Source organism: Bombus terrestris, chromosome 7 (genome assembly GCF_910591885.1).
Source record: "Bombus terrestris chromosome 7, iyBomTerr1.2, whole genome shotgun sequence".
Lineage (NCBI taxonomy): Eukaryota > Metazoa > Arthropoda > Insecta > Hymenoptera > Apidae > Bombus > Bombus terrestris.
Window position 1 is genome coordinate 20,181,274 of NC_063275.1, and position 24,529 is coordinate 20,205,802.

At 33.3% G+C, this 24,529-nt stretch overlaps 1 protein-coding gene across 1 annotated transcript in view; it reads left to right on the forward strand.

Moving 5' to 3' along the window:
• Positions 1–7,767: 7,767 nt before the first annotated feature.
• LOC100648676 overlaps positions 7,768–24,529 on the forward strand; it is a 32,616-nt gene continuing 15,854 nt past the window's right edge. Inside the window, exons 1-2 of the mRNA XM_012310582.3 lie at positions 7,768–8,028; positions 21,479–21,646. Coding sequence (XP_012165972.1) covers positions 21,479–21,646 — 168 coding nt within the window. The 5' untranslated portion in view covers positions 7,768–8,028. The remainder of the gene's footprint in view (positions 8,029–21,478; positions 21,647–24,529) is intronic.

The window sequence follows — 24,529 nt, forward strand, 5'->3', positions numbered from 1 at the left end:
TGACATATCGTCGAATAAAAATTAATTTCATAAAAGCAGCTTTTATTACGAGATTCAAAACTTGATGATTTAATCAAATATATTCTTCTACGATATAACTACGGATAGATTTATAAGAATTTTGCGATATAATGAATATTTTGTTTAAAAAGATTGAGATGTATTCAACAGGAATTTAAGAGAAATTCCTGTACTCCTTTATCGTCGTCAAAGGAGATAAATACGGACAAACATTTTTCTTATGAATTCTTTTATCCAACCTTACCACGCGTATCGCTGCAAATGACGTTGAGAGTTAAAAATACATTTTTTGACGTAAAGATGTGATTGAACGCGACCAACGATCTAATCATACGAGTTACATTACAAGTTCTCGTATTTCAAGGTATCATCATATTGACAGCACAGAAATTGAAGAAGCAAATGTGTTGCGGTCATAAAATCTGCAATTTTTATTCTGACTATATTTTTCCACAAGATTTAGAAGGGTCGAAACAAATTGGAAAGATCAAAATTAATATTTGATGCTATAATGCAATATAACATGATCAACTAGTAAATCGTGCGATTTACAGTACGAATTACATCCGTATTGCATAATCTGCGACACCCACGGGTAAGTAACACCCACTATATGAACACCGATATTATAGTTTGGATGTCGTGAGATCAGTCAGAATTATGATACTTATAACATCCGATACATGGGAGTTAACGTCGACAACTTTGATCGAAAATGGATCAGGCGAGTTAATATTAACTTTACAATTTCCGTATTGTCAGATAAAATTTAATTTATAGTCGGCTGATTAATCAGGCAGGAATATCTCCAGGATTGTATCTGCTGGGAACGTAGGTTTCAGTGTACATTTGAATTGACACAAGATGGATGGGACGAGCAGGTTGATTTTATTTCTTTTTTCCTTCTTTTTTTTTTTTTGGATCTTGAAAGTAACATTAGTGAAACATCTTCCGATTAATTATTCAGAATTAATCGATACCACAGTAGTCATCCCCCTAATACACACATACATATTGCAACAGTGAAGATTCCACCTACGTAATATTACATAGGATTATATGAGTTTAATCTTTTACCATAGCAATAAAAATACTCTGTTTTCTGGGAAATGAGTTTCGATATAATTTTATGCGAATATTTATAAGACTCGAAGTAACGGGATAAAAAATAAATATATATTTAAATGTTTTCCAAAAATTTGTTCGAGCTTTTAATTAAAAAATGAATTTATTGATGAAAAATGAATTAAAAAATGGATTTGTTTAATTTGTTTGGAAAAGTAACATATATCGTATTAAAAAAGTGTTTGATTGATAGAAAATAGAAAAGCAGAAATTTTATAAAAAAGCATGAAGTATTTTTATTCAATTATTATCTTATTATTCAATAAGGTATGTTCCGGTTATACATATACCTTAACAGCTACCTACTAAACTTTCTCAGTGTTAATAGTCTTATTATTACTTACTCTTATAAATGCAATGTTACGCAGTTAAAGTTCGAAGAACGATTTACATGTAATTATAACTCTGGTAAAACTTTGACATTATTCACTTTTTTACTACATTATCAGTGAATTAAATACGTTGCTCTAGCACGATGTATGTTTACGTCAAAAAATATTTTATATCAAAATTAGATTTGTTAATTTCTTTCTACATCAAACTCGTAAAAGCGTATTTTCCTTAACGACAGTGTTTCAATAATTGAATCTCTATTATTACGTTATAAAATTTCTTGTTTGTCTCAGTATCCAACACCACAATCTACAGATGTCATCTTCATTCAGTTTAAGCAATTAAACGCTACCTCATTTACTATTTCGAGTCAATTGTACTTTAATGTAACTTCATTGTACAATTTCCATATTACTATTAAACTATAAATAAATATAAATCTATTAGTCTATAAGAAATATTTATACACCAGTATATTTGTTAAAAGAATACGTTTACTTGAATGTAATATCAAAATTCATACTTCACTTTACTTTGCATATAAAATGCGTCATATTTTATTCATTATGCAAGGAAATGAGACATTTGTATAATGGAAACGAATCTCGAATGACGCTCAAAATTTGATTTTAGACTGCAAATACGGTTGCTACGAAAAACATTCGTACGTACCATTATTTTTCAATGAAGCGTGTTTTATCAAATTCCACGTTGCGTTTTCACAGTATCAAATTTTTCTAACCGTGTGAACGTACGACTAAATGACACGAAATTTGATACGATATCTGGCCTTAATGAACCAATATGTAAATATTATAATAAATACAATACTTTTTCTGCAAATACTTTTTCTAGTTACTGTATATTTTGAAATTACTTTCCTCTGGGAAAAGAAGAAATGTGACTTGCCGTATTGCAATTTCAATCGCAATTTTTCTGCAGGAACGTGTACTCCGAAAACGATTTTACTACATCGGAAAAAACGACGTCACGATACCAGCAATATCTTGAATAGCCGTTTCGAAGAAACGGTTCTGCTAGAATTCACTTCTGACGCAAGGAACAATCAATTCCCTGAATGAGAGGCGTTCAAACTGATCCTCCATATTATCGATCCAATCCTAATTAGTTTGTACTCGGAAAATTTCTTCGTACCGCCACGTTTTCTATGAATATTCCATGCACAATCCAAACATCCTATAATTTGTGAACGTCTTGTACAAATAGACAGAAAAGTTGGTTTAGGTTTGGAGAAACATCTACGTCGGATGGAAGTTTCGCGATTGAACGTAAAGAAACACAATAGATCGTCACTGGAGGCTTTTATTATACATTTATTGGTTGTTTTGAAGCGCGCCACTGTAAATTGCGATTCGATGATAAAAATAGGTCGTGAGCGAAGATAAATGTACGTGAAAGTTTCGAAGTTTTTTTTTATTTGATTATACGGTACAGTTGATAGAAAGATTATGGTGATTATCTGATTCTTTTGATACGTTCATTGTGTACGACGGACAATCGAGTCGACACGTACCTTTAGATTATGTATAACACTGTATAATGTATGGTATCGAACAGGATGCGATGTTTGAGTTAAAAATCCCGAAATTATGAAGAAGTATTTCATAACAATTCATATTAAACACATGTATAAAGTTACACGATATAAAGACAGCTATTGTATGAAAACTTTTTGTTAGCGTATACCATATTGTAGTACAGACAGCATGCACTGCATTGTAGTACAAACAGCGTACACGGCATTGTATGAAAAGAAAGTCGGATCTACAGCGAACGTGATAAATGATATGTAAAATAATAATGCAACAATAGATTCTAAATTTAAAATATATGGAGATTTTTTTAAAGTGATTTTCGAAATAATATTAGTTTCACATTATCTAGTGGTTTAAGTTGAATTGTATCAATTAAATTTTTATAGTAGCGTATCTTTTTTATCGATTATAAGGCTATTAGTGACATTCTGAGAAAATATACCAGCTGCAGAACATTAATATCGTACTAATTGGACGAGTAATTTGGTTTCTTTGACGAACATTAATTCGTGGATTTTATTGCCTTCTAAATCATCTTTCAGGATAATTGTTATTTACTATTCAGTCATTATTCGAATCAATGCCATTAGAAATCGTAAAATAATGTTACCTTAGGATCAATATTTTTGAAAATATGGCAAGCAATTTGGATTAAGAGTAGAATTTAATATTAATTTGTTAAAGGAAAGTTGTCAATTTGTAGTTCTTGTTTTAATAGAAAATGTCTGTTGTCATATTTATATTGCGTTTAAGTTTCGTGTAATTTAGTCAACTATAATTCCTTTATAATACTATAATTTCCAGTATTAGAAAACATTCACTTAGTTTCTTAATTATTAATTTATTAATTCACTTACAATTAGAAATGTTTCACTCTTATTACCAGGAGAATTAGATATAATTTCAATTCTACTTAATTTTACTTATACTTTTAATTTAACATTGAATGTTCTTTATATAAAAATTTCTGACTTCCCTCATTTTAATAGTGCTCTCGTTTTCATCCCTTAATATAATATTATCGCGACACTGTTATAGTTATACTACGCAACACTATTATTTTGTACATTGATACCATTAAATAATACTATAATATCATTATATTTCTTCCGATTTAATAGTTATTGGCTTTAATGGTTATTTAAAGTAAGAACGTCTGACTTATCATATACTTGATCACTGTATCTGGTGCACTTGCATCCAACGTACGATAATGAAATCTTTACCAAGTTCAATCTAATCATTTGATTATGTCCTTTATATTAACAAATATTATCGCATAAAAATTTTGTAATATTAACAATTATAAGAAAAGATCAAATTAACAGTTGGAAAATAAAGTGACTGATGAAATGAGGGAAAACTAATTTGTGGAAACTATCTGTCGTACGATTGATAAATCAAATATCAGTATTATCGGACTAATGATGTTCGTTGGATGAAACGTTATTATTGGTTATTTTACAAGGTTAATTACGAAATTAATTATTGCCGTTTAACGCATCGCGTTAAGCTCCAATGAAGAGACTGCCAACCTTGTAGAGAAGGTCTCATCGATATTTTATCGATAGCGCAACACCTCTACGCTGAACGCTCTAAAAATAATCACTCTGAATGCTACGGACTGTAAAATCTGCGTCTCGTGTTAGACGCGCATGGAAAGTGTCCGTTGGATGTTTCCATTTACAAATTCTAAACAAAAATTTTACGTCCTAATTGAGTGAAAGAAGAGATAATTTTTCTCTTCGCTGTTAATCATTGCTTGATATACACGTGCATCGAGAACTAACTACGAAGCCTAAAATTACATTTTATATATATTACATATAATAAAATTGACATACATATATCATACATATATTAAAATTTAACGAACGTTTTAAACGAACGTCGTAACGAACTTTTAAAATTAAAAAATATAGAGTTCTTTTGGGATAAAGTTCTTAATCTTTGACTAGTATTAATCAATTATATTATATAGTTTATTACATTAACAAGCTGAGTATAAAGTAGGTAGATGAAAACGTGAAAAACTGAAGAACTTTTCTTATAACTGGATATAAGATGGGAAATATGTCTAAATGGATTTTAATATTTCATAAAATTAAAATAATAAGTCTATATTTCTATAGAAATGTAAATATTTTTCGTGCAAATTTTTGGAGTATTCACATTCTTTAATCGAGATTTATACGAATAAAGTTGTGTAACATTTACGAAGGTATAACTTATTATTTCTCAATGTCAGTTTTTGGTCTGGTTCCAATTAATGGAATTTGAAATATGTTGTTGCATATTACACAATACTTTCGTATTATTTCAATTTATTCTGAATTTTTCTCTAATCGTCATTGTTGTATTTCCTTTATTTAAACTTTCATATGATTTTCAACATATTTTGCTAATTATTCAACAACTATTTTATTATATGAAATTTATTTAGCGAACTTAATCACTTGATCGTGAATAATACAGCTATAACTTAAAACTGAATAGATTTTAAAATTACCAAACAATGACTGAACGATTACATTAAATCATTTAAATATTTGAATGAAAAATTGAAGGAATTGCAATGTAAAAATTATTGATAACGCTAACAAGTATCGATAATTATTGTGTAAGGCAAACAACAACATAGAGTATTAAAGACGAGGACGCATTTCTAGATACTTGAAAACATCATTAAGTGGTTCGCCTCCCGTTGCAAAAATGTCATCGGTAGAGAAGAAAGGTTAAAGGTATGTTAACGAGGAAAGCCGTACAGTGCATAAATTGTAATACAACAGGTTAAAAATATTAAAGCTAGTTAAAGTAGGTATTTCCATTTGTTTCCACTTCCTCGTTAACTGTTTTATATTACATATGAATTGTTTCACAATATTTTACATAGAGATTACAGCCTTTTGTATTATAATGTTACAATTGTCTCCACGTCCTATACTTTAAACTTTATAATTTACATCATTTTACTTTACTTATTTTGCTAACATCATTTATTAAAGTCGATGTTCATTTCAAGTAATAAAAAAATGGCACGTGTGACAATTTTTCAAACGCGATAGACACCTGTATGTTCTGCATACTTCAAAAAAACTATAAAAATATTTCATTACAGTTTATGTAAAATTCTGTATCCTACAGTCAGTTAATTCTTACATTTTATTTTGTTTCCAATAATTATAATCGTTCTGGACTATAAATTAATAAGCTTTAGCATATCTAATTAATTTCTAGTTGTTAATTAAATTTTATAGTCGATTAGAATTTCCAAGGTATTCTAAAAACAAAAGCAATATTCCACTTAGGAAAGTTAAAATCTTCTTTTTTTGTAACCTTCTTTTAATTTTCATATTATAACTGTCATACGTTGATTTTACAGTTGTGAAATAAGAATAAGCTAGTCTTCTAGTGTTTTACTTTTCTCGGTGAATATAATGTATCCTTTTGGGGGACGAAAAAGATCAATCGTTTTTCAATACAATGTATGTATGTTATAATTCGTTCCTTATCACGTTAACGTATAAAATTATATATAATGCAACATATAAAAATTGACAATTTTTCCTCGGTTTTATAGTTATATAACTATATATAATATTATTTTATAGTTATAGTTCCTAACAGAATATATTATTCTATACAGAAATATTCAAACATATAAGAAAAAAGATTGTATATTTATACAGTCTTATTACTTCGCGTGAATTATGAATTATAACAATATTAAATAAACACCGCGTTTAACGACTCTCAATTAGTTGTCTAGCGTACGAAACATTAATTTTTGTATGGCAAAGAATTTAGAAATAATTGAAGAAATAATTATCCCTTCACAAGACTTCTTGCATTTCTAATATCAAATACAAAAAGACACATATTTCTGTGCCAAATAAATATTGCTAGTCGTGCTACGTATGATAGGATTTAAAATGTGAAATTTATAGCAGATGCTTCTATTTGAAAGCTAATTGAAGTACTAAAGATTTACCTCTGAAACTTCCCAAACAAGTAAAATTATTGATTTCGAATTCTGTGTTCTCATAATTACCAAATAGGCATAACACAAAACTAACGTTGATTCTTATTAACACCGAAACGTGACTACGTACATTTATTCATTTTTATCGCGCTACTTTACTCATAGTCCTCTGCACATAATATATTTAAGTACAGATTTGAAATCAGTACTTAGTTCCAGCGTTAACTAAGTAATCTACACCGACGCTATGTCCTGTAAAAATAATGCCTCAAAGATTTCCTGCTACCTGAAAATCCCAACTTAAACTCCCAACAGCCAAACCAAAACACTCAAATCGCAGTGCGTACTTGTTGCACCGCGGATTTGCGAAACACATCAGCAGATAATAACGAGCATCAACGAGATTCCTTCAGGTGACGTGTAATAAAAACGAGAGAAGCGAACAAATCCAAAGAGAATAGCAGAACCGAGTGAAGATCAAAGATACGCGAACAGACAAGTCATAAGTTAAACGGAAAGAATAGCAAGCTGTCGTTCGAAATCTCGTTTCGAAAGTTCAGTGCACACGCACGCACCATGCACCAGGATATAAGTACATGTTGGCAACGTATCGGTCGGTAATCAACGTGAAAGGTTAAAGGTGCGTTTAGGATAAGTGTGAATGCACGGGAGCCCACGTGAGCCAGCGCAGGTGTGATCGTACCTTTAGTGCGAGTGGGTGGCCCGGAGGGGTGTCTTATCGACCAGGATACGAAGCTCCGGAGGCTCAGTATTCGCGGGACCACCACCCCGTCGAAGCGTTCTCTCGCCAACCGGGATATATACACACATACACAGTGCTCTTCACGGTGCTCCTCGCGGTGCAGCTCCACTACGTTCGATTTCTTCGTCTGTCGGGCTCCAATGTACCGTGCGTCGTGAGAAAGAGCCTTCTCACCTGTGACCGGCGTTTTCCTCGCGAAACGACGCGCCGTTTCTTCACGGAAGCTCGTCGAACGCAAAACCATCAGAGTAAGTCTTACAGCCGATAGATATTTGTTTTCCTTTATTATTTGTTCGAGGGTAGGACTCGTGGAAAAATAACTAAATTTCCAAAGATCCGATAGAAAATGAAATCGGGGACGAAGGTGTCGCGTTGGTGATAGACAGTGTAAATTCAGAGGCGGCTGGCGTTCTCGTCTGATGATTTCCGCGACATTTTCTTGCAGATCAAAAGATAGATCGTTGTTACTACGAATGTAGTTGTTGATGGTAGTTCGCTTTGGTTGATAGTCTGGCTCGTTCGCTACTTGTCTTGTTGTGATCATTGGCGTAGGTGTAAATAGGTACGAAGCGTTTCCGTGCTTTGTTCGTCTTTGTGGAACGTGTTCGCTCTTGCGGAAAGATAATAGGCGATTCGAATGTGAATTCCAGATAGTCTGTCACTTTTGCCGCCCATTTTCGCTACAGTCGAATGACCCAGTTGACGATCGAGTACTCGTCGTGGATACATGAGATATTTCCCGACGACCTGCGGTGACCTATTTATCGATTCTCGAGATTTTAATGAACCATTTCCACGATTGTTTTCATCGCTTTCACGCATGTACGAGTACATCTTCAACGATGTTTCCATCAAAGCGTCTTTTGTTGCCATTATTACCAACTATATAGCTAGCTATTCTTCGAAGCTTAATTTAACAAAATTAATAAAAATGTAGCTGATTTCAGATATGCCTTAGAAACGATCTATCGCGCAATTCTCTTTGTCCTTATTTCTTTCATCAAAGTAAAAGTCCTAGAAATCACGTTCCATCGCCAAAGAGGTCTCGTTATTAGATTTTTCCCGGTTCTCGGTGTCCGGGGCCAAAGTTCGACGAAAGAGGCGCGCATTAAAATCACTCTACAAATACATACATCAAAGCAAGGAGTACACTGACCTCGATTACCGAATCTATCGAGGCAGCTTACAGTTATACGACGCTGGAACAGAGCCAGAGCCAAAGTTGCAACTGCATTTCGTGCGACTGGCAGCTGTGAGTCAACGTACGAGGAATCCCTCTCGCCGGGGACGTATCCATAAATCAATGTTGTTCGACGCTCACGAGGATCCCGGCCTTTCACACGGTCGATAATTAGGTCTCGGTGAGATTCAAGTCGGATATTCGACTCCGTTTCCCGCTGGTCCCTCGCTAGACGAAGGGAAGTTATGCACGAGGCGCAGGGAAACCGAAGCAGCTTCGAGCTTTAAGGTAATCGCGTTTCCCCGTCGCACCAAGGACCAATAATCAAAGAGAAAATAGTTTCAAGGATCGATAGGGAGAGAAGGAGAGGATTTATACGATGGAATATTTCTGTTTCGACGCTTCGAACGCTGTACGAACGGTACAATAAGAAATGAAACTTGGGAAAATTCTATCGAGATTAGTTAAGAAAGCACGAGAGCGATTAATCGTGAAATACAAAGGGAATATTATCAGTGAATTAATTCAGAATTCATAAAAGTATGGTAAGATTGTTAGTTGGTTCCATGATCGATGGGAAAGGAGAAAAAGCTAGAAGAATTTTATTAAAACCGATTCGTAGTCTACTTAGTAAAGCTTAGTAGAGCTGTTGTTTATTAAAAGTTCTATTCATAAAGTTGGGGAAATACGTAAGCGATTAATCACGAGTTACGAAAGAAATATGATTAGCGAGTTAGTTTAGAACTCGTAAAGATATTGTAAGATGTTTGATCTTACGATGAATGGGAAAGAAATGAAAACTAGGAAAGTTCTATTAAATCTGGTTTAAAAAATATGTAAGTGGTTAATGATAAAATGTGAAAGCGTCGTGATCGACGAAAAAGAAATGAAAATTAGGAAAATTCTATTAAAACTGGTTTGAAAAACATGTATACGAGTAATAGTGAAATATACAAAGGAAATAACGTTGGTGGATTTAGAATTTCGAGTCGCTGATGACTTATGACGAGAAATTTATGTTAACAGAAATTATTAAGGGACTATCCACGTGATTAATCGAGGTAGGTGGAGAAAAGGATCAAATGTCGAGGTAAATTTCGTTGAAATCAGTTTAGGGCCACTACTGACGAGTCTGTTGGCGGTGACCGACGTGGAACGCTTATTTTCACGCAATGCACGGAACACCCCTGTAGATTGGTACCTTCCGCGAAAGGGTGAACCACCTTGATGTCGTGCCACCTTCGATAAAACTGACTTGCATGCACCATGCGAAGGCGCGTATTTGCATAAATACTTCCCAAGCTATTTTCTTTTATCGTTAGGACTACACCTATGGTCCGATCAATTAAACGTTCTGGGGGAAAAAATTGGCCGGTCGTCGGTTAATTTTCTCTGATATAATCTCCGATGAATTCTCATCGTATTGTACTTGTCATATATTTTTCGTGCGATCTTCGAATGATTTATGCCTTGTTTTATCGACGAATGAAAATCGACCAGTTCTATAACAACTTTTATCGAGAAATACAATTCCTCCGCGATATAAATACAAATGTATTTATCGGAATCGTGCAATACGATAAGTAGTTTATTAAAAAGATTGAAATATATTGAACAGAGATTAAAGCTACAATTCTTTCATTTTCTTGAAGAAAGACGAACACAAACAAGGGTAGTTTTTTATTATTAATTCTTCAAGTAAAAGATCGTTACAACGAACGGTCCTACCGTACCAATCTCAGCGAATGAAAGCGACACGATTCTACGTGCTTGATAAATTGACGTGCTGTTCGTATAATACTGTGACAAGGATTGCCTTTAAAACGATCAGTATGAATAAAAAATGTGCAAGTACAACAAGTAGGTAATTGTTCAATGGTAATAAATTATGGTAGTAAAACCATTTAATAAGACGTGACGAAGACTAATCGTATATACTTTCTATGAAACCGAATTCAATCGCGTGGCGTGGACGCACAAGGATCGTTTATCGCGGTCAACAATCTGTTTACTAATTTTTGCTCGAAACTCTCTGGCGTGTCCCGTTAATCCAATTTTGCGAATCGATAATTTTATCATGCATGAAATAGATTATCGATCGTCCCCCAATTGTTTACGTCCTACGGCCAGAAACTGGAGATCCTGTGAAAGTATATCGAATATGAAACGTTCCACTAGCAATATGAATCGTTCATCCGTTTACCAACAAACGATATTAATAGAATCCCACGAACCCTGCAGAATTCTCACAAATACTCATTCCTCCATCCTCCATCTCGCACTGTTCGTGAAATATCATTTAATATTTATCTAAAGGTGAAATTTTATACGGACGAAATGTCATTCTTCCCTCTCAACGCGAATCGTTCATCCGTTTACCAATAAAATCAATTCCACGAACTGTTCAGAATTTTAACAGAATTCCATTTCTCTGCACCTTTCCCTTCGCACATCGTGAAATGCCATTTACCCTTTTGACAGTGTAATAAAGCAAGAAGTTCGAAACGGATAATCTAGAAAATAGTTGTCTGTTTTTCCTTAAGATTTCCTGCATTTTCTGATATAAAATACAAGGAATATCGTGAAATTTTTGTAAGGAATAACTTTAATGATTAATAATTGCATTCTCGAATTCTTTGCGTTTCAATTTCGCTAATGAAAAAAGAGAGCTTTCAATGCCTTAAGAAAATTTGTAGCATAAAATTGAAACAAAGTCCTTGAACATAAAAAATTTTCTAAGAGTGGAAACATACGATTGAAAACGTTCCAAAGAATATAGAAGAATTAAGACGTAAAATTTACAATATTACATTTTGGATATATTCTCGCCTATATTTCTGAATGGTCAATGATCAATTAGAGTAAAAATTTTTAATCGACGAATATTTATCTTTCTGGACATAAAATCTTCGTCCATTTACCAATGGAATGCTGTTATAATAGATTTCCACATTTACATTTTTCTTCATACGTCATGAAATATTATTTAATATCCATTTAGAGATAATTTGAAAGCAATAACAAATCACCCCCTCTCAACACAAGTCGTTCATCCAATTAATAACAAAATCATATTAACGAGATCTCCCGAAAAATCCATATTTCACAAATTAACATTATTTACTATCCATCTAAAACCCAAATTTTGGACCAACGTAAAATCATCGATACGTAAATTTGTTTATTCATTTAACAATAAAACATTCCCGTTTCTCCATCTTCCACTTGTTACAATACTAAAATATCGAAGATATTCAAATATTTCTTGTCTTAATAATTACGCTTACCTCGGTAATTATTAAGAGACTAACATCTTTGCATCGCAACAGATTATTTTCATTTTCATTATCTTGTATCAATCTCCTTATACTAAAATACTCCTAATAAATAACATTAAGATCGACAAATCGAGATTGTGCTTGCCGCATTTCTCTCCTGCGATCTTCGATTGCTTCATTTACCAAAGAAATGTTTAAATAGATAAGAAGGCATCCATGTAAAGCGTTAATATCCATTTAAAACGAAACTTTTAGCCAAGCAAGCAACTATGCGTACACGTGTTTGAAGAGATAAAAAAATATGTATTTACGGTATTAATATCCATTAAGAAGCAAAATTTTGGCCGAAATGATCGTAGCTTGGTCAGCTCGTTGCTACCAAACGAACCGAAAAAAGTGGAACGAATCAGAGCGAGGAACGCGGAGGAACCAGACGAGTCCACTGTGCGCTCGCATAACGCGCGCATATTAATCCTACGTGTTTCCACGTTTCGTTCCTTTTCTCTTTTTTCTTTCTTTCTTTTTTTTTCCTACGGCTCCTTTTACACAACCGACGAAAAGAAGAGAGACGGAACATGCCCGCGAGCTTTTGGCAAAGATCCAAGACAGACTCGAACAGTGGAGTACTGGTTGCACATTCGGTGTGTCTATAGCCGCTCCACTCTGGTCGGTGCACATGCAGCTGCAGCCATGACACCAGGAATCAGGCCACTGTCCCACTTTACGCCTTTCCGAGCAATAAAGGTTACCCCTTCGTTCTTCGTGCACGTAACCAACCCGTTGCGAAACTTGTACGATTCCTTGGCTGGAAATGCAAGACGCCGGACAGGCGCGCCGCGCCGTTTCGACCCATTCGCTTCGAGGAGAATCGAACCGCGTGCGTTTAGAAACGGGGACGAAGTGTGGGCCTGGTTGACAATCCGGCCGGCCTTGCGATTTCGTTTACAGCCGCGCTTGTGAAAAGCCGCGACCATTGACGAGGTCCTCTTGAACGGGGCAGCCTTGAAAGTTCTGCGCCGACGAAAGTTCTCCGCACCGCGAATCTAGGTTCTATCGAATCGTCAGCTCTCTTACAGTTTCTTCCGTAGCCTCCTTTATAATTGTTATATATCGTCGAACGAGAAATATCGGTGTTGCGGTGTTGAGAAGGTATGCTTGGTCGTTCTGTATTGGAAATGTATCGTGCCATGATACGTTCTTCTTTTCTTTTTTCTTCATTTTGAACATCATTATTTTTTTATTTTATTTATTTGTCTTCTTGGAATTTTTATACAGTGTGTTGGGTTTGATATAGGTTTAAAATTGTAAAGGCTTACGGTGGTCATTGAGAGAATTAAAAAATGACTAACTATAGTAAACATTTTTTGGTAAGATGTGACTTAGCAATTTAATTACGAGTCTTGGTAACATATCAAATGCAGAATAGAAAGATGTGCAAATACGTTAATTAGAGAAATCTAGAGAAACGTGTCATAACAAATAGTTGTGTCGAGGTGAAAGACTTTATCCTTTCTTTGGTCTGATTTCCTTTCGTTTGAATATGAAACTCGTATTTGTAATTAATTTTTCTAATTCGACTATGTATCGTGGATGAGTAGAATAAACTTATTAGTCTGTAATAACTAAAATTCTGTTTACTTGTGAGAAAAAAGAATTATATTTCAATCTAAAATTTAGAAAATAATTATTTTCATAAATATATAATATTTGGTATTGCTATAATAGTATATTGAGAGAAAAATACAGTAATAAAGAAATAGAATTAAATTAAATAAAAACGTGGACATACGAAAGTGCATCTTTTAAGTTATATGGCGTTATAAACGATGAAATTATGTTTTGCACGAAAAGTACATACCGATTTTAAAACTTACATCGACTAAACATTTTTTTATTTAGTCTGTTAAGTACCCCTTTAAACATTTAAAATCTCAGACCTCTTTTTAACACTCGTATGTTGAAGCACGACTTACAATCACGGGTATTGTGTTTCTTTATGCAGAAGTTTTCAGCATGGCAATAGAAAGTTTCGATGGAGTAGTTAGATAATTTCGTGCTAAGTTTTTATTTATCGTGAATATGATTTCTAATATAATTATTAAACTTTCAGCTGAATATACATGTTTCATAAAGAAACCAGTGAATTTCATGAACGAAGTACGACATCATTATTAGAAATGTTTATTAGATGCACTGGACTAGATAATTCTGTTTCATTTGCAATATTAAACAGTCTTATTCTTGGAAAATAATCTTTTCTTTTGCACTGTACTTAATAGAAAATAAATTATTCGAAAATCGTTCGAAGAAGCAGGTTTCTATCGAAACAACTTGAACAATAAAACTGCAACACACGTGAATAATTTCAATCTATAAAACTTAACAAATCATGAAAAGTTATACACCCGCCTTCCCTATCAAAAATTTCATTTTTATTAAATACTACAAAAGCTTCCTTTTAAAAATTTCAATTAAAATCCTTATCTCACAACTTATTAACTAACACGAAGGAAGCCAAAGGAAGAGAAAGTAAAACGTTGATTATGTAGGTTATTCAGTAACAACAGCTGAAGCTTTCTTTGCGTTCTAATTTAAACGAAGCCAGAACAATGAGAACAAATTCAATAATTGGAAATCCACGAGCATGGCGGCAACAGCTTTTCATCGAAACGTATGAGTAAACAGAACGGGAATTGTTGAACTACTCGGTTCTGTGATTTGTTTCTATCTGTCCAAGCCGTGGATGAAATTCGTGCACGTTGAATAACCGGGCTGTGCAATGCATGGTAACACAACACGTGCAGATTGGATCGCGTGTCGTTCATCTCCCGTCCTTCGTGAACGTAACCGTGGACACGCGAAATTGTGTTTATCATTAGCACGAGCAGAATTATTCTTTTATAAGATTAACGATGAAATACTGCGGGCCGTTGCCGCCAGCCGGCCTATCGCGAACATAAACTAACTCCATTTTCGAAAATTTGTTATTCTTGCCTAGGAATGCACAATTTTCTAAGTTTTTTGTTCGGACAAAAGCGTAAATATTTGTGAGAATGGGATACTTAGTAATTGCAGTGGAGTTTATTGTGTTCTTGTTAAACATAGATATCGTTCGTTATCAAAAACAAGGAAATTGTACGACGTATGATTTAGACAATTTCGAAAGATTATACGATAGGTATGTATTGCGTTACGTCTTTTGTAGTTTAGATTGTAGAATCATTGTCTACGTGGTTTCATTTGTGGAATACGTTTTTATATTGCAACAGATACTATCGTACTATTTTGCAATGTCAAAATTGTAGAGTATCGAACAAATGTTGTACGTTCGCTGTTTTAAATTATCATAAAATAAAGTCATGCTTCTATAAGATCAAAGTATATATACTTCTCGTTAGATCATTTGGTTTTTCTTTCTAAGCAAAGCAATTCTGAACCACCAAAAGATTTCCTACAAATTTAATAATATCAGATAATAAAATAAAATAGAATTAAAGTTCTAATAAAAAGTACCACGAACCATATAATGTGCGAAACAATTTTCTGGCAAGAATCGTGTATGTTGCCATTTTCTTCTGGACCGCTATTTGCTCTTAGTCTTCAAATATAGAATATTATAAACTATTCACCATACGAAAAAATTCCTGAAATATTAGAAGAGAAAAAAAATATATTGCCAAAAATCACTGCAACTTTTAATCGAATTATTAATCCCTCGAGCTATTCAATCTTAATTCTAGATCAAAAAGTGCGAAAACTCGCTTATTACACGAAATGATTCCATAGAAATAAAAAGAGGAATTAAAAAAGATATCGTTAAATCGCTGTAACTTCAAAATTGTCCCCAGATCAAATAACCGAGTACGAACCGAGTTATATATTTCCACTTTCAGACTATTCTATTTTAATTTTTCACTCAAACGTACCAAAATCCTCTTATCGTACAAAAAATCGATTCTCTAGAACTCAAAAATATATGTGTGTGTGTGTGTGTGTGTGTGTGTGTGTTTTCTTATATATCTTTCAAAAATGAAGAATTGCAGTCGAACAAATCTCTTTAAGGATGACCTTAAAAATAGAGGTTCCAAGCATACTGACATCGATTCAGACACAAAAATGGATCGGTTAAATCATCGGTGAAGATGGCAAGTCGGTGTTTACAAGTCGAAACGTTCTCTTGAGCGTGCTAATTTCAACGCAACCGGTCGATTCCAAAAGGAAATCAAGGAGGACGCCAAAAACGGGACTGCAATAGTTTTCTAGCCGTGCAGCTGCACCCGGTGCAAGCTCTGCTGTTCGATAACCGAGGTGCAACGGCCGTCGGCCCCAAGAACGTATCTAGGCCACCGGCACCAGCATTTCCACCACCACCACCGGCACCACCATCAATATCATTGCTACTGCTACAACCATCGCGAACCATCGTATATTAATACTACAACATTGTTGTTGTTGCTGTTCATTACATATACACGAGACGCTATTGAATTAAGGAATCGCGTTTCCCTGGATGATCAAGAGAAGCGAATTGAACACGAAGGAAAAGATAATCAAGAGGCTCGCTGAGAAAAGAGGTACAAGTGCATTTTTACAAGAGTAAGATAAGTATAAGAAAGGATATATAAGATTCATGCTTATCTCGAGGATTTTGCTATAAATTTTTCGACTCTTCTTCGTGAGCATACATAGAAATGAGATTTTTTCATTCGTATCACTTGTTTTCCGAACTCTCGGTTATCGTGTTCATTTGTCGTTATGTTGCATTATGATCTTGACGATTTAATATTATTAGTAGACTATTCGTTGACTATCACGAGAAAGAGTACAGAACAAAGATTACGTGGTTTTATGCTGAGACTAAAATATCAAAATTTCAAAGGTTACTTCGATATTTTTGTTTAATGGAACATGCTGTGTTACCTTGCGGGAAATAAAGGGACATTTTTAAATCGGGATTTTGAAAATGATTGAACATTATTGAATCTTTTCCACGTAAATGCCACGTAATTTCCTTAAAATTTCGAGAACAATCAAAACTATTCGTATTGTCTTAAAATTAATAGATTAATTATAAATTGCTTTTGGAACTTTCTGGTGTTTTTGACACATGACGTGGCAAATGCATGGCGTTGAAGACATTGTTTGAGAACGAAGAAAGGATATTTTAAATACTTTAAAACAAAGGAATTGGTATTTGTACCGATAAGAGATATTTCTCATTTAAAGCAAATGTAGATTTCCTCTGCGATATGAGAGAATTGAAAAAAATATCGTGGATGTCGAAATATTGAATATTTTGATTAAATGTAAAAAGATTTAAGTAGCAATTATCATATGGCGCATTGTAAATACGGTTACTACTATCTCTACCAGGGACTTGACTATATTACCGCCGTTAATCGATGTGAAAGGTCACTACTATTTTTTATCAAACGTATGCACTTTAATAAATATTACGGGGCCAAAGTTACGGGTATTTTACAAAAATAATGTTGCATGAACTACATGAACCTATTTCAAATTTGACAAATAAAACAAATTTCTAAAGTTACATCGTACCAATTTTGCTTTTGATTATATCTTAACATTAAATATAAATAATATTGCAATATGTAACTTCACATTGAAAAAGGTCTATTCCACAATATCTAACTCAAAATATTTGCATCAATCTTTCAAAAAACATTCTATAGAAATCATGAAACGTTTCAATATTAAAAATGATCACCAAGCAATGTCCTTTACCTCTTGGAATAAAGTTTTATATTATACCGACAAACGTTGGTTACAAAACGATATTTAAATGTTCTAAATTGAACAAAAAGAAAAATAAATAAATAAATAGAAACTATCCTAAAAGTAATACAACTTCAGCTTGCCCAAAAAGAGCAGTGCACTTCATCCAACGCGATAAAACCAAGTCACCGTGTTACAAAATCCAGTGAAACTCGAGCAAATCCAATTTCCCTGTGTCAATCAGCAGCAAATGCATGATAAAAAGAAACTAAGCTTCGACTTGCACAGGAAGATTTCGAAAGGTGTGCCAAGGACGCGATCATTAGTTTCGCTGGAGACGCAGGCTTCAAGACACCACCGCCTTGTCATTGATCGTGGTGGAAAGACACAGAAAAAAAGAGTTACAAGAGCAAGAAGAATACAAAGTCTGAGAAGATCTTGAGTTTCCGTGATACATAGAGTGGATGTACAAGAGATTGCCACATGTTGAGCGAACAATAGGCTCGTCGCTGTACCGTGGAAATACAGCACGGTCGGCTCCTTTGTCGTGTAAACGTGCTAGAAAAAGGGATGTTCGCGGCGATCGGGGAATTAAAGCCAAGGACAGGCTGCAACCTATCTTTGAGATCGAACAACGAATAGGGGAGGGTCGCGTTATTGCCGTTTTATCGACAAGCCATGGCGGACTCTCGGAGGTTTCCCTTGTTTTCTCGGATTCAGCCACATCATATACGACGGCTGCTAGTGCTGCTAGATATTGTGTGTTCGAGCAACGTAGAGTAAGGCCGGGGAAAGTTTCTGCGAGGACACCGGATCGGGACGATAACTCGAGGGACGAGACACCGCTACGAAGTCGATACGCAATTTCACGCCACGTACACTTGATCCTTTTTTCACGTATCGGGTGTTGCCAAAGTATATTTGGCATGTTTGCTCTGCTAACCACAGGATGGAGGATATGTTAACTCGTTACTTGGATTTCCAATTTGTTTCATTTCTGTCGGAAATGGTTCATATTATATTTATACTTAAAAGAATTGGAATCGATCTATCTTTATTAACTTATAATTTTATAATTATGAGATTTCTAGTTAAGGGATGATTAACGAGTTCTTTCTGTTTCGATCTTGCTTTAGTTCTCAGTCAAAAAGAGGTTTGTTATGTTTTTGTGGATATTTTTCGTATAGAATTAGAATGAGAAATTACAGGTATAAAAGATTAAGATTGCCAAGATATCTTCGTTTATTCAAGAGAAGGCTATCTTAATTCTATCCATTCTTCAGCTATATATGCATTTTTAATGCATTCGTCGCTGAGGCTGGTTGTTTTCTATAGAAAAGTATTAAATGCTTTATGCCAGAAACTTAGTCTAGTCAACTTTGTACATACTGCCATATGTGTAAGCTACATATAGTTACATTTACATAAAAGTATACAAATTTAAAGAGAAGCTTATAATCTCAACGATACAATAAAACCACACTGCAGTTAAAAACTTCAGCACTTTAACAACTATCGTATATTTGTTTGTGTATAAAACATTGGTATCGTATATTCGAATTAAGATATTTTTACAAAAAAGGATATTTTTATGAAAATGCTTGAAGCAACTGAATTGTCTTTGCGCGTATTTATATTCTGTCATATGTTCTTACTCGATAAACATAGTACAGTAATATGTAGTAATACGTTATGCGTGTGGGTTTTGTGTTTGTGACTTTTAAAGGCTAAAGTTAAAGACTTCATTTACTGATTTATCTTGATGCATACCTTGCGACTTATAGTTATAAGATCAGTTCAAAATTTACAACTTTCATTATAAGATCCATGTTATAAGAGTTCTCTTTTCTTTTTTATTATAAGATGACAGTTAAAAGTTTTATACATTACGATGAAATTTAAGTGACAATAAGTTTACAACATATTTTTCCTTCTTTTTACTTCATATTTTTCCTACTTTTCCTTTTGTGTATAAAAATGTTTCCTTTTAGAATAATGATTTAATAGAAAATTTTAGAATGGTTTAGATTCAACGCAATTAACTCAAGTATGCATAATACTTATCTATATACGAAACATTACTTTTGAAACGTAACTTTTTAAAAACTCTGGTCTTTATGCTAAGAATACTTAAACGCGAAAATTCTTTGAAATTTGCTATACTTTTATACGTATAACTTCTTCTTATTAGTAAAACGATATATCTTCATATCCTACTTCTCAACTTTCAATGGCTTCAAAGTAAACCATCTACTCACTCCTGCATTTATTATTCAAATTTATACAAAAATAAATATATCTGGAAAATGATTCGAAGCAAAGAGCTGAAATTATGTACAACGGTTTCAATTTGAATTTTAATGAGAATATACGACAAGATTAAAATTTAAGTATACTTAACTAAATCATAGCATGAAGAAAGAAATCATGCATGCATTTTTCTTTGCATCTTACTATGGCATACTTCGCTCTGCATAGTTTGAAGTAATGCCAATATAAACTATATAGTAAACTATTTTGGTCAAACTTAAGCAAATTATAGTTATATAGTATGCGAACACTATCGTCAATTCGTAGTCATAATACCAAAATGTTACCAAAACGCATAAATTAATGGAAAATGAATGTGTATCTTGTCTTCGATAATAAAAACTTAAAAAATATACCAATAATATACTAAAATTAGATATGCGATTACATTGATTAAATATTATTGCTAGAATTAGTCATGATAATCTCTTTATGAGTTCAGAAGAATCTTCTCTATCTGATTGATAGCTTAATAAATCAGAAAATATGATACTAAATTATTTTTCAAATAAAATTATGCCATAACGTTTACCACTTTAGCATTCATATAAGTCAATATTATTATTACACATCTTCTAAAACTAGATTTTATCGTGTCATTTTATAAATGTAGGTTTTTATACACTTATGGAAAATTTAAAGGTGCAAAAATGTACAGAATACGTACGATATACAATGATACATGAAATTTCCAAAGTATTCGTTATAATCTTCAACGGATAAAACGAATCTCTTCAGTTGCGATCATAAAGCTGCAAATTTGCATAAAGATCCTCAGTCATCATAATATTTTACAAAATCCCTTCATTCGTCATTTACTAACTAAATTACATCCTATATATACGAAAACAAGCGTACAAATAATTAAATATCGACAGACAGATTTGATTAAAATAGCAAAGAAAGCTGCCGCTACAAAGTGATGTTCGATAAAGTTTATTTTCAAATTATCAAACAGTTAGTTCAGAGTTTTCGCCACGCCTACCTTTCCCATCGACAGAAATTTAAATTGCAAAATTGTTCATTATTGATTGATTGCCTCTGCTTAGTACGATCTGCATTTGTATTTTCTTTTTTACCGTGTCAGCGTATTTTTTTTAAAAGAAGAATCGATATCCGGTTTATCGGATTTTTAATTAAATATCCAGGTATTACAGGAATAATGAATATTTTATTTATGGTGTCCTTTCAAAGATGATCACGGCGTTGCCAGTGCCCTCGGTGAAGGTCTTCCACAAAACTTACTATCAGGAAAAAGGATCCAGGATAGGGAACAGTCAACCTGGAAGTCCTTTGGCCGAGAATGAAGCAGTGCTAGCGCTAGTTGACAAAGAACCTCCGGAATATTACTTTTGTGGCAAGGTAAGAACCATTATATCGATAAACCATGAGTATTAGATATTTTTTTAATAAAAATAAACGTATTCACGTAGTATTATAGCTTAGAATACCATGCTTTTAGATACAGTGGCTACTAAAAGTATTTGTATTGTATTTGTAGATCATAGACGAAAAATATGACAAGCAGCTTTTAAATTCAATAATCAACTTCATGTTACGAAAAATGTCCTTTTATTTACTTTTAATATCACGTATATATTTTTGCAACCTATTGGACACTTCAATAATAATTCGTTAGTTGATTGTTCGCAAAATTTCACAGATTACCTATTTTTAAGAAAGTTATATTTATAAAACTATCCAATTGGTCGAATTCACGAAATTAACAAAAACGAACTTGGGTTATTCTCGTGTGCTCTTCATTTGTTATAGCGTTTACGTGTTATTTAAGTATGTACAAGTATTTGTACATTAAATTTCGTACTATTTAGTAGTATTTTCATGTGACCACAAAAATTTGATACCATGAAAATGAAATTATATAGAAGAACTGGTAAGAAAACGCTTTATCGAAGAATAAGACTATGCGCAAATACTTTTGTACCCATTGTATTTTTGGAAATCTTTTCCCAAAGAAATTATAAAATTTTGTTGTATCGATCCTTTGCATGTGTATTTATTAGTGCTTGAAGAACATTTATCATTTTGTCACTTTCTTCGTGTAAGAATAATCTAAATTACATGAGTACCATTGCCATTATGTAGAACTTCTTTGAGAAAAAGTGTTCTCTCGGCTGACACGATTTCGGTCATTCTACTTATCTAAAAAGGGAAAATAAAAAACTCTTGATCACTGACAGCTAAAAAATTAGACGAAGAAAGTTAATAATGTTCTGAAGTGACATTTATCAAGCGTCTAAACATAATTCATAATCTCCTCGATTGCAAAAGGTTAATTTAGTACCTGCTGCATTTAATCGACAAAGATCGATTACTTTTAATCTTTTAAACGTACGAATCGTCAGAATTTTCTTCAAAAAAATGACTAATTAGCGAAGACGAATGCAAAGCTACTGTCGGTGATTCTCTGAAAACAAAAGGTACTTACTACTCGAAACAATTAGACACAATGTTTAAGGAGATAATTTTACACATGATTAGCGAAAAACTAAAAAGTCAGTGACTTTTTGAAAACAAGAGATATTTACGAAGTTATTGCATATAAAACTTAGTGCATAAAAAGGTAATTTTTGTGACAGTTTGCTAAAAGAAGGCGGAAACAAAGTCTCTGAAAACAAAAGATATCGATCACGTTAGTTAAATATAGGAATTAGAAAGTTTCATAGTTAAAACTCAATCGATGGACAACAGTAAATGGTGTTTACTACGTAGTAAAGATCACAAGCAAAATTTCGAAGAACATCGTACCAACCGATAAATCAACAGAACTCAATTACAATTTTAATTAACTCTAAGAAGTCTTATCTTAGTACATTATGTATGTACATAGTTCTTCGTGTACATACGATCATTGTTTTCTTCCTTTGCTTCGCTCTTGGCTATTTTCACGTGTAAATGCGATTTACGTACGTGAAATTGATATCGATGAAAGACGCGATGAATTTCCATAAAATGCTCTACACGCATCGGTTGCTCCGATTCAGGTTATTTATAATTTTTTAATCGATTTACGACGAACTATGGTACGGTTTCGAATTACGACGAATTTTAAACGAACTACGTAGCGTTCTTGGTATTGATGAAAACACGCATATACATAAGTAGTACGTAGTGACTCACGAAGGTAATTGAACACTTCCAGAAACCTTTTATAAATATACGTGTTATATATGTTATGGAAAACATTTCAAGATTCCATTAATATTGTAACGAGATACGTCTATTATAATTACTAATTTCATATGCATTTCGTCGAAGTCACAAAACTATTTACGCAGTTAATTATTCGTTATTAATAAACCACCCCATGATATATTTTAATACACCTATGGTTATCACTAGTTATATCTGAAGACAATAGGAAAAGGACGTAATTCTTCGTTGATTTTCTGATTTTAATGTTATTTGCTAGCTATTGTATAAAAGAATATATTTTAAAATGAGATTATCGAAATGCGGATAATTAAGTGTACAATGAACATTTTTGTGAACGATCAATAATACTTACGTAATATTGGTATAATATCGTAAGCCTAATCTCATAACGTTCAATATCCTCGAGATGTACGTTTCCGATAAATATCTTGTAATTTTTATATACATTTGCGGACTATTTTCGAATTCTATCGATACAATGATTAATTATATCTCATTACAAACGTTGGAATGCAATTTTCCAAACGTTGCGTATAACGCAGACAACGTATTCATAAAAATGTTCTATGATAATTATTCGCGTAATTTTTATATTAAAGAAAAAACAGTGAAGTTTGTAAAATTCGTAGAAAAATGAAGGATGCGGTCAAAGGTCGTTTCTGATCAAATATAAGATTACGAAGAGAGACAAGGCACAAAATTAATGAATTCTGAGATCGCGGAGGCGTTGTGCACGATTTTCCTCGGAACGTTTAAAATATTATTGCTAATTAACTTTATTCGCTTCTCTGTCAAACTTGATTTTCCAACACTCGCATTCTACCACTGTCGGCAAAAACTTTTCAATCTAGTCAAGTGCTCTTACTATGGCCGAACGTGTTCAAGAAACGATCTCTAATACTCCTACTGTTGCTGACGCAACGTTTTATCTCCCTATCCAAATGTTCTGTACTTTTTCAACGTCGTCGCTCTGAGATGTTACGTACTGACGTAATATCCTCTTCGTAATTTCTTCTTTTACTTTTTCGAGAAAAGTTAAGCGTCTTATGTATATAGATATATTAACGG